Source organism: Palaemon carinicauda, chromosome 44 (assembly GCF_036898095.1).
Source record: "Palaemon carinicauda isolate YSFRI2023 chromosome 44, ASM3689809v2, whole genome shotgun sequence".
Taxonomy (NCBI): Eukaryota; Metazoa; Arthropoda; class Malacostraca; order Decapoda; family Palaemonidae; genus Palaemon; species Palaemon carinicauda.
In genome coordinates this window covers 5,387,434-5,399,933 of record NC_090768.1, presented here as the reverse complement: position 1 = coordinate 5,399,933, position 12,500 = coordinate 5,387,434, and the positions used below count along the sequence as shown (strand labels likewise).

The 12,500-nt window shown below is 36.3% G+C and overlaps 1 protein-coding gene across 1 annotated transcript in view; it reads left to right on the top strand.

Moving 5' to 3' along the window:
- LOC137634522 (lysozyme C-like) overlaps window positions 1–2,773 on the top strand; it is a 16,347-nt gene extending 13,574 nt beyond the window's left edge. The window contains exons 4-5 of the mRNA XM_068366965.1: window positions 1,807–1,906; window positions 2,169–2,773. Of these exons, the coding sequence (XP_068223066.1) occupies window positions 1,807–1,906; window positions 2,169–2,457 (389 nt within the window). The 3' untranslated portion in view covers window positions 2,458–2,773. The remainder of the gene's footprint in view (window positions 1–1,806; window positions 1,907–2,168) is intronic.
- The last annotated feature ends 9,727 nt before the right edge of the window (window positions 2,774–12,500 follow it).

The following is a 12,500-nucleotide window of genomic DNA, read 5'->3' as shown; positions in this document are numbered from 1 at the left end:
GTATTCACGTTCAAGTTCTATTGTAGCGATTATAAAGAATAAGTTCAGTCAAATTATTCTTGATTGAAATTTCTTGATATAAGAAGCTTTCTATCTTATTCCGATGGGCTAAAATCCAATTAATGGGCTACATGGCTTAGTAAATTTACAAGGACTTCTGAGTAACACTAACAATAATCTCATAATTTTTTTTCTATGTGAAATTTAAGATGTAGCAGTATTTGATACATTTGTCTACGAACAATACTTCAGTTTTAAAGGACACTCATGAATGGCAGAGGCAAAGGACAGTGACATTGCCATAGCAAGCAGGACAATGCCCTAGAGACTGACTATATATATTATATGATCAGCGCCCAAGCCTCCTCTCCATCTAAGCTAGGACCAGGGAGGATCAGGCAATGGCTGATGATGATTCAGCATATAGACCTATAGGCTCCCCCAAAAAGGTTGCAGACGCTAAAGGCACTAACGTGTCTGAGCGGAACTCAAACCCCTGGCAAACACCAGGCAGAGACGTTACCAATCAGGCCACAACAATATCGAGGATATTAATTTACATTACTACTAACATCGCGATTCTCAAGGGCACAAACGAATCCTGACTCTTAGTAAATGATCTGTTCTTACATTCATGCTAAAAGAAGCAACTTGCAACTTCATTCGTGCGCATGGCATTACACATACACTGGTCTTAGTAAGCATTTCATTTATGCCAGTCATTCCATATCTTGACCTTGCAACATCCTGTTAATGTTTCTGATGCCTTTTTCGTTTCTCATATCTCTTAATACGTCTGTTCTTTTAAAGAATAAAGTGAACTATTTTCGTTCTTATATCGTCCATAATAACAGCCATACCTTACTAATTAATTTGTTTGTAGGCTATATACCAAACTGGTCTTCTTGCTGTTCATATCAGACCTTCAATAGTGAGCAAAATTTGCATTCGCTCTTTTGGTCATTATTACATCATATCTAAATATATACACTGTCTCTTCAAACCTATAATTTATATTTAAAAAACGAGCAATAATATAATGTATGTTATCTCTGATTTTCCTTATAATTTTCCCTAATTAGCTAGTCAAAGAACAACGATGAAAATGCCGCTTTATTTCATATCCATTTTTCAATGGAATAGTCTATTTTTTGCCTTCAGGAAAACTAACCGCTCAGAAAAGAATGTCCAATATTCAATTTCTAATGATCAATATTGCAGTTTTATCCAGCCAATTCAAAGCCCCTCAATGATCCATAAGTAGAAAATTAAGAAAAAAAAATTCAACTCCTTTTTCAGACGTCTCAAAAAGTATTTTATAATAAACAATGCCCATAGCATGGCACAATACAGATTTTCCTCATTATGATTCTAGTTACTTGACTCCTGGGTTTTTTGCTTTTGTAGCTTATCTTCTGTATATTTCGTCCAGTCAATTCGACCATTACTGCACACTATTACCACTGTATGGTTACTTCTGTTATTTTCCTCTACTTCTTTAAATATTGAAAACAAGCTTTCGTATTATATTTCTTAAATTTCCTAAATATTATTATATTTAATGTCAACCACAGAAATAGCACTCTTTCTACCCCTTGAAACCATTATCTTCCGGAAGATAGAACATTCTAATGTTCATATTCAATTCCATTTTTTTTTTCATTTAAACTATTGATTAAATTCTCTTTCCTAAATAAAAACACGTGTATTAGGGTATGTTTTACAAGAAAAATAGCCTGAGGGTAAACATTTTCAATAACATTTCATATAAGTATGCTTCCATATTATCGTCATTCATTCTTACAGCTCTCCTAGATGACGATTTGACAGATGACCTGGCTTGCATTAAGAAAATTATCCGGGACACAGAACGATGGAAGGGAAAAGGAACAGGTCTGACTGCATGGTGAGTTCGGTCATTTCTTTCTTACATTACTTCTGATGATGTGGTAAAATTTGATGGCTATTACCTATAATAATGAATGTCGATTCACATCTAATACATTATTTACCATTTTATATTAATACAAGCTATTAGTCTTAAGAAATAAAAACAAGAAAAAATTGATAACCAATTTTATAACCAATTATATAAAAATGTGTTCCTCATAGCTATTGTAAAAACGCATTGATTGGCAATATTAATAGCTATGTTTATAATCTCACAGGGTTGCCTATGTCAATAGATGCCAGAACAGGAATCTAGACGATTACATGGCAGAATGCTGGTCTGATCCAATAGACTCGAACATTATCAACACCAAAGATGAAGAGTCTACCCAAGAACCAGAGGAGTCTACACAAGAACAAGAAACCGTTACAGAAAACGGTGGTTCCAACAACGAGGACTCGCCTATAATAAATCTTGTTCGCGTTCCCATCATGTTACAGAGGTTCCCATACTTCCAGCACCTAATCAATCCATATGGTTATATATATCAACAAAAGTACCAGTGAAAGTACATAAGTGTGTATTCCACCAACATGTGTAACAAAAAAGTTCCTTTTCTACCGATAGGGTAGTAGTTATTTATTATATTCAGAAATGTTTACCTAGTGGCTAAAAGGGTTATATTGAATTGTTTTTTATAACCTAATTTCATACTTTGAATTATTTTTTGAACATAAAATACATTATGCGATAATGTATAAGCTTCAAGACAGATTATTTTGGTAAACTTATGGATCTTTTTTTTTTTACTCTGGAACATATTTATAATTTATTGTTGTAAGACAATTTAGTTCAGAAGCAATAAATATTTTGCTATTAATACACCCTTTTTGCCTATCATTCGGCTACAACTGCTGCAGTTTCTTTATACAAAGGCTAACAAATATTTCTACGCACGTGTGAAGGTATTTTGGAAGTCCATATTATATAATGTAAGAAAAAAAAGTACAAAAAGAATAATAGAATGGGTCCCTAGAGATTGCAAACAAAGTTAAGGGAGGAAAGACGATGGATTGACGAGCTACGAAAATTTGCGGATATAGACTGGCACAGAAACACAAACAAACGGGAGTGGAAGGACATCTCTGAGGCCTTTGTTCTGCAGTGGACTAGTACCGGCTGATGATGATGATGGTTATGCAATTACCAATAGCAAAGAGTTGGGTGAACAATTTACATATAACAGAGGCTCCCAGCGGTGGAGAATAAAGCTTTGTATTTGTGTTACCAAAGTGAAAACCTCTGCTAGACGAACGTTGGTGGTCTTTGGTATATAAAATACATAGAAACTGGAAAAATATTAATTTCTACGATTGCCACCCAGTCCCCCTACTTACATAACTCGAAAATTGATAAAACAGCCCTACCTGATCTCCAAATTGACTTAAACAAGTACTTCAATAAAAAGAACTATCGTCTGTTAATTCAAGTCTAAACATGGAAAGGATAAGAGGTGCACTAGTAAGTAAAAATTAATAAATTCAATGGTTATATAATAATTGCGTATAAACTACTAAGTGCTAATCTCCAGCGCTTTATCCATGATATAACATTCACTTATTGTAAATGCATAGGAGTTACACGACTACTTTTAATGTTCTCATGAAAATTATTACTTTACTATTTCCACATTTTCAAAAGACTAGGAAAGTTGGCCATAATTGCATGTGACAATTTAAATGATTAATGATTGTGTTAATAGAATCAATTCCATGATGCTATCATACAAAACGTCTTGCAATAAGAATATTTCTTATCCTAAAGTATGAATCTACTTGATAAAAAAGTAATCTTCTATCGGCTTGTGACGGAAACATTACATGATATGATCCAAAGGCAATCAAATTTTAACATAACAGTCAAAAGTACGACGAAGCTTTTGACTGAATACTTAAATCTTTTATGTTCTTGCCCTTTTAGATATTATTCATAATACATGAATTTGACATCAGGTTCGAACTCTTAACATTTTATTCAATATAAGAATAACAAATGGTTTTTTTCAGAGGGATAACAAGAAAACATTTATTAAACGCACCTTCACGGCTTTAAAACTGTTGGAAAATGTTTATGGAATTACCTTTCAAGTTATCTTTTACACTTCAGTCATTTTTATTTAAAAATTTTTGAATTGTCCTGATTCTTTCCAAGTTATTTTCCTACGACTTTTTATACCCACTTAATACTCCATTATTTTCTTATTTCAAGAGGCAATTCTCAAGTTTCTGTTCTTTCAGCAACACTTTCTTGAATTATTACCGGATTTTTCCATCACAGCTGGAGAAATTTCGCATCCAAACTGCTGACAGTGAATTCAATATGGTATAACATCTCCAATTAAAAACGGACTACAATGGGCGGTATTCATAAAGAAAAGGATATGCTTATACTTGCAAAATATGAAGGAAATCCTTCTACTTGTATTCATAAACATTTCAAGCAAAAGCTTCTACTTTTAGAGCAAAAGCATATCCTTATAATCACATATAAGTAAATGGTTATACATAAAGAAGACCCTTTACTTCATGTAAAGAGCATATGCTTCGAAAAAGCTGAGTCTGGTCAGTAGCAGACTGCAGTTCGAAGAGAAAGGTTGTTCTGTCCGATTCTCATTACGATGGCAGATTTTGTGGATTTGAGGCATGTTAAACAATACATGCCCCGTTTACCCACATTTGATCGTGATTTCAAGATGTTATTCCGTTTTGAAGAACAAAATGTACAGTGGCTTGCGGACAGATATCTTGTCCACACCTGGAATCTCGATGAAATATCAAGGTTAAGCCATAACTTGGTGATATGCATTTTACATTTGCTTTTGCATGTATAAACAGTTGGGAGAATACGAAGGCTGTTGTATTTAGGGATGTATGTATGTACAAACAGTATATATGTATGTATGTATATGAATGAATATATATATATATATATATATATATATATATATATATATATATATATGTGTGTGTGTGTGTGTGTGTGTGTGTACAGTACATGCAAATATACTGTATTCATATAATATATAAATATAGTTTATATATATATATATATATATATATATATATATTTTATATGTATATGTATGTATGAATATGAATATATATATATATATATATATATATATATATGTGTGTGTGTGTGTATATGTATGTATATATTATATATATATACATGTATATGTATGTATATATTATATATATATATATGTATATGTATATATATATGTCTGTATATATATGTAAATATATACATCGTATAAATATACATATATACACAGAATATTCATATACTGCAAAAGCTTATATACATGCATGTATATACACATATAAACTATATATACGTATGTATGTATGTATGTATGTATATATATATATATATATATATATATATATATATATACATACATATATCGATTCGTACCAGAAATAGATTGTTCTAAATCCCAAACCTGGAATAATTTAGCTGAAATCAACTATTTCAATTCGGTTTGCTTTAAACCTCAATTACCGTTCACCCTTCGTCCGGGTATCTTAAAGTCTCCTTCAAATTGCAAAGTTGAGCGTTTAGCGTCTTCAAAACTTTTCAACTCAAATGCATAAATCAAATCACGTAGTTTTATTATTATTATTATTATTATTATTATTATTATTATTATTATTATTATTATTATTATTATTATTATTATTATTATTATTATTATTATTGTTGTTGTTGTTGTTGTTGTTGTTGTTGTTGTTATAAAACAAGAATGGAATTTTTCGCGAGTCCTAAAAGAATTCGGAAGAAAATCTTCTCGGATTTCCAAATGCCTTCAGAAGAAATAGCCATAGACTTAGCATGGAATTCTGAATGCCTCTAGAACGGAATCTCAGAACGGTATCGGAAGAAAACTTTCCCGGATTTCCAAATGGCTTCAGAAAAAATAGCCATAGACTTAGCATGGAATTCTGAATGCTTCCAGAACGGAATCTCAGAACGGTTTCGGAAGAAACATTTCCCGAATTTCCAAAAGTCTTCAAAGGACATAGCCGTATACTTAACATGGATTTCTGAATGACTCCAGAACTGAAATTTTAATGAGCAGTCCTGAACAACTCCTCCCCGAGCTTCAAATGACTTCTGAAGACCTGATCTTCATTTTTTCAAAAGTAGCCTGCAACACCTCATATGATCTGTATGTAGCTGGCAAAATCTAACCAAGGAATTGCACGGAATAGGAAGCTGCCGGGAAGAATTATGTGTTACGTCTTCGGAACACCATCAACTACACATGGTTTTGGTTGCTGCCGAAGTTGCCGATCGTTCGTTTTATATCGCCCGACCTATAAAAAGACACAGGATCTTCCGTTGGCAGCTGAGCTTTGAAGATCATAATATATGCGCCCTGAAGGATCCTTTGCTTGGGCTTTTGCGACGATGTCTTATTAAAGGATACTCTAGGAAAAAGTACGAGGCTTTGTATCGGTGCAAAAACGGATTGCGGGGAATGAGGATGGAGGCAGAATGGTTCAACTGAACGGTGAGTGACGTGTAGTTCTTCAACAGGATTGTCCCAAAATTCGCCATTGAAGTAAAGACATATCCAGACGACATTGGTATATAGATCATGTTGCTCGTCATTTACTTTGGCATGATAGTGTATGCGGAGAAATCGATAGTATTCATCTCTTTACTCATTGCCCAGATAGGTAAAGAATAAATGTCTTCGATTTCCCTGAGGAGACTGACGAAGTGAGGACTCGCGGCACGGAAATCTCTTTTGAAATCTAGAAGGACACTGACGAACTAAGGAAAAGAGGCAATGAAATCTCAAAATAAACAGATAATCTAATGAAAGAAGATCTTGAAAACTAGAAGACAGGAGAGAACAGCGAAGACACCTAAAAATAGAGAGCCTCTAATGCTAGACGTAAGGCACCTCAAAATATAGATCGAAGACCCTCTAATGCTAAAAGTATGGAACCTAGAAATATATGTCAAAGAACTTCTAATGCTAGAAGTGTGGGAGCTATAGAGAGAGGTCAAAGAACTTCTAATGCTTGAGGTAAGGAGCTGAAAAAAGGTCAAAGAACTTCTAATGCTAGAGGTGTGGGAGCTAAAAAGAAGTCAAAGAACTTCTAATGCTAGAGATGTGGGAGCTAAAAAGACGTCAAAGAACTTCTAATGCTAGAGGTGTGGGAGCTAAAAAGAAGTCAAAGAACTTCTAATGCTAGAGGTGTGGGAGCTAAAAAGAGGTCAAAGAACTTCTAATGCAAGGGGTGTGGGAGCTAAAAAGAGGTCAAAGAACTTCTAATGCAAGGGGTGGGGGAGCTAAAAAGAGGTCAAATAACTTCTAATGCTAGAGGTGCGGGAGCTAAAAAGAAGTCAAAGAACTTCTAATGCTAGAGGTGTGGGAGCTAAAAAGAGGTCAAAGAACTTCTAATGCTAGAGGTGTGGGAGCTAAAAAGACGTCAAAAAACTTCTAATGCTAGAGGTTTGGGAGCTAAAAAGAAGTCAAAGAACCTCTAATGCTAGAGATGTGAAAGCTAAAAAGAGGTCAAAGAACTTCTAATGCAAGGGGTGTGGGAGCTAAAAAGAGGTCAAAGATCTTCTAATGCAAGGGGTGTGGGAGCTAAAAAGAGGTAAAAAATCTTCTAATGCAAGGGATGTGGGAGCTAAAAAGAGGTCAAAGATCTTCTAATGCAAGGGGTGTGGGAGCTAAAAAGAGGTCAAAAATCTTCTAATGCAAGGGGTGTGGGAGCTAAAAAGAGATCAAAGAACATCTAATGCAAGGGGTGTGGGAGCTAAAAAGAGGTCAAAGAACTTCTAATGCAAGGGGTGTGGGAGCTAAAAAGAGGTCAAAGATCTTCTAATGCAAGGGGTGTGGGAGCTAAAAAGAGGTCAAAAATCTTCTAATGCAAGGGGTGTGGGAGCTAAAAAGAGGTCAAAGATCTTCTAATGCAAGGGGTGTGGGAGCTAAAAAGAGATCAAAGAACATCTAATGCAAGGGGTGTGGGAGCTAAAAAGAGGTCAAAGAACTTCTAATGCTAGAGGTGTGGGAGCTAAAAAGAAGTCAAAGAACTTCTAATGCTAGAGATGTGGGAGCTAAAAAGACGTCAAAGAACTTCTAATGCTAGAGGTGTGGGAGTTAAAAAGAGGTCAAATAACTTCTAATGCTAGAGGTGCGGGAGCTAAAAAGAAGTCAAAGAACTTCTAATGCTAGAGGTGTGGGAGCTAAAAAGACGTCAAAAAACTTCTAATGCTAGAGGTTTGGGAGCTAAAAAGAAGTCAAAGAACCTCTAATGCTAGAGATGTGAAAGCTAAAAAGAGGTCAAAGAACTTCTAATGCAAGGGGTGTGGGAGCTAAAAAGAGGTCAAAGATCTTCTAATGCAAGGGGTGTGGGAGCTAAAAAGAGGTCAAAGATCTTCTAATGCAAGGGGTGTGGGAGCTAAAAAGAGGTCAAAGATCTTCTAATGCAAGGGGTGTGGGAGCTAAAAAGAGATCAAAGAACATCTAATGCAAGGGGTGTGGGAGCTAAAAAGAGGTCAAAGAACTTCTAATGCAAGGGGTGTGGGAGCTAAAAAGAGGTTAAAGAACTTCTAAAGCAAGGGGTGTGGGAGCTAAAAAGAGGTCAAAGAACTTCTAGGGCAAGGGGTGTGGGAGCTAAAGAGAGGTCAAAGAACTTCTAATGCAAGGGGTGTGGGAGCTAAAAAGAGGTCAAGGAACTTCTGATGCAAGGGATGTGGGAGCTAAAAAGAGGTCAAAGAACTTCTAATGCAAGGGGTGGGGGAGCTAGAAAGAGGTCAAAGAACTTCTAATGCAAGGGGTGTGGGAGCTAAAAAGAGGTCAAAGAACTTCTAATGCAAGGGGTGTAGGAGCTAAAAAGAGGTCAAAGAACTTCTAATGCAAGGGGTGGGGGAGCTAAAAAGAGGTCAAAGAACTTCTAATGCAAGGGGTGGGGGAGCTAAAAAAAAAAAGGTCAAAGAACTTCTAAAGCAAGGGGTGCGGGAGCTAAAAAGAGGTCAAAGAACTTCTAATGCAAGGGGTGGGGGAGCTAAAAAAAGGTCAAAGAACTTCTAATGCAAGGGGTGGGGGAGATAAAAAGAGGTCAAAGAACTTCTAATGCAAGGGGTGTGAGAGCTAAAAAGAGGTCAAAGAACTTCTAATGCAAGGGGTGGGGAAGCTAAAAAGAGGTCAAAGAACTTCTAATGCAAGGGGTGTGGGAGCTAAAAAGAGGTCAAAGAACTTCTAATGCAAGGGGTGTGGGAGCTAAAAAGAGGAAGAACTTCTAATGCGAGGGGTGTGGGAGCTAAAAAGAGGTCAAAGAACTTCTAATGCGAGGGGTGGGGAAGCTAAAAAGAGGTCAAAGAATTTCTAATGCGAGGGGCGTGGGAGCTAAAAAGAGGTAAAAGAACTTCTAATGCAAGGGGGGTGGGAGCTAAAAAGAGGTCAAAGAACTTCAAATGCGAGGGGTGTGGGAGCTAAAAAGAGGTCAAAGAACTTCTAATGCAAGGGGTGGGGGAGCTAAATAGAGGCCAAAGAACTTCTAATGCAAGGGGTGTAGGAGCTAAAAAGAGGTCAAAGAACTTCTAATGCGAGGGGTGGGGGAGCTAAAAAGAGGTCAAAGAACTTCTAATGCAAGGGGTGGGGGAGCTAAAAAAAAGGTCAAATAACTTCTAATGCAAAGGGTGTGGGAGCTAAAAAGAGGTCAAAGAACTTCTAATGCAAGGGGTGGGAGAGCTAAAAAGAGGTCAAAGAACTTCTAATACAAGGGGTGGGGGAGCTAAAAAGAGGTCAAAGAACTTCTAATACAAGGGGTGTGAGAGCTAAACAGAGGTCAAAGAACTTCTAATGCAAGGGGTGTTGAAGCTAAACAGAGGTCAAAGAACTTCTAATGCAAGGGGTGTTGAAGCTAAAAAGAGGTCAAAGAACTTCTAATGCAAGGGGTGTGGGAGCTAAAAAGAGGTCAAATCACTTCTAATGCAAGGGGTGTGGGAGCTTATAAGAGGTCAAAAAACTTCTAATGCTAGGGGTGGTGAAGCTAAAATAAGGTCAAAGAACTTCTAATGCAAGGGGTGTGGGAGCTAAAAAGAGGTCAAAGAACTTCTAATGCAAGGGGTGGGGGAGCTAAAAAGAGGTCAAAGAACTTCTAATGCAAGGGGTGTTGAAGCTAAAAAGAGGTCAAAGAACTTCTAATGCAAGGGGTGTGGGAGCTAAAAAGAGGTCAAATCACTTCTAATGCAAGGGGTGTGGGAGCTTATAAGAGGTCAAAAAATTTCTAATGCTAGGGGTGGTGAAGCTAAAATAAGGTCAAAGAACTTCTAATGCAAGGGGTGTGGGAGCTAAAAAGAGGTCAAAGAACTTCTAATGCAAGGGGTGTGGGAGCTAAAAAGAGGTCAAAGCACTTCTAATGCAAGGGGTGGGGGATCTAAAAAGAGGTCAAAGAACTTCTAATGCAAGGGGTGTGGGAGCTAAAAAGAGGTCAAAGAACTTCTAATGCAAGGGGTGTGGGAGCTAAAAAGAGGTCAAAGCACTTCTAATGCAAGGGGTGGGGGATCTAAAAAGAGGTCAAAGAACTTCTAATGCAAGGGGTGGGGGATAGATGTCGCCAGCGAGGCTTTGGGGAAGGCGCGGTGGCGTCTGTGTTCTTTCTGATGCGTAAACTTAATTAAATACAAGAAAAAACAGGGCATTAAATACGTATTATAAATACTAAACTCTTTCTTATCTTGACAGCACAAATGAAATCTTACAAGTTCCAACATGTAACTAAGCGCTCCCGAAACACGAGTCAACCTTTTACTTCTGCTTGGAGGATATCCTCCCAAGTAAAAGGTAATCATTATGAATATGGAAAGAAAGATTTGCTTATACTTCTACCTTTTGCTTCAGAGTATCACCTAGTACTTCTACCTTATGCTTACAAGGATATCCTTAATTTTTATGAATACCTCCCATTATATCATTTTACGATCCCCTTTCCATCCATTAAGTTCCTCTTTTCTCATACACCCAACAACACTATCCTAACGAAACAATTCTTTTTCACAGAAGTATACGTCCACTAATGCACTGTAATTGTTCAGTGGCTACGTTTACTTTAGCTATGGTAAGTAGCTCTTCTAGGAGGACACTTCAAAATAAAACATTATTAAATATTTGTTAAGACTGTTGAATCGATTACCATAGCATTTGCATCATAGTCTTCCCCTTTTTTCAGTTAGAGTTCTCTTGCATGAGGGTACACTAGGTGCACACTATTCTATGTATTAGGAAATGGATGACAGTTAAACAATAAAACCTAAATGAAAATAAAATCGAGTTTATGGTACTAAGAAAGCAAAAGAACTCGAGGAACTTAGGTGACATCCAAATAAATATCAATAACAATCTGGTCCCGATATCTAGTAGTTCGTGACCTAGGTCTATCACTTGACGGTAATTTGCCTTTCAGTGTTCAAATAAATATAGTAAAAATTGCTAGATATCATCTGAAAATAATTGCTTTTGTATAGAAAATTGTGATTAACTGTGTTATTACCAGGATTGACTACTGTAATTCCATCTATAACAATTTACCCAAAGTGCAACCTAAGAAATTATAAAACAATTAACAAAGGGGCACGATTGATAAAAGGCGTCCCATCTCGAGAAAGGATTAATCCTTTAATAATTGAATCACACTGACCGCCTATTAAAACTAGAATAGAGCTCAAGATGTGTGATATATCTCCTCAAGTTATCAGAAGCGGACGCCCAAAATATCTAAGAGAATTGCACAATGTTCGTGTCGACACGAGAATCGTTACAGATGGTTTCAAGTTATCGGAGCCAAAATGTATCTACTGCAGGTTCTGGAGCATTCAAACACGCGACCCCGAGACTATATAACAGACTCCCTCTGGACAGCAGAAAGCCTGAATATATTAAGGCTTTCTAGAAGAAACTGAAGATTTTCTTAGTGCTTCGATAATGTGGATTTGGCAATTAACGCGGAATACGCTGTGTGATTCTCTAAATACCTAAGAAGGTATACGACAAACATATCCTGTAGGTCCTGTAGTGCGAGGGGTTTCCCCGTCTGATAGGACCAGTAAAGTAAAGATTATTAAAAATTTGTTGAGACTGTCGAGTTGATTACCATAAATTTGCATGCAGCGTGTCTTTTTATTAATGGGAATTCTTCTCTTATTATCAAATATTTGAACGTCATATAATGCCTTTTCTTCTCTATTGAATACATTCTTTTAATATTTGGAATACGTCCTCTTTTTGAGAATCGCTTTATCTCCATAATAATTTTTGGGAGATCCATCACACTATTAAAAAATTCAACTTTCCAAGTTCGTTTCTTTTATAGATAACTCGTTCAAATTTTAGTTCTGCGATAACAGCTTACATATAATTAATATTAAGGGGGAAACTACTGTTCAATTAATCTGTTATAAGTAGATACGATATAGAACATTTCACAATAACCCTCATTGTCACTTTCAAATGTGACAAATCCTACCATTAAAAAAGCACTATCTTCTCACATCCGTTTTTACGTAAGTGAAACATCTAGTT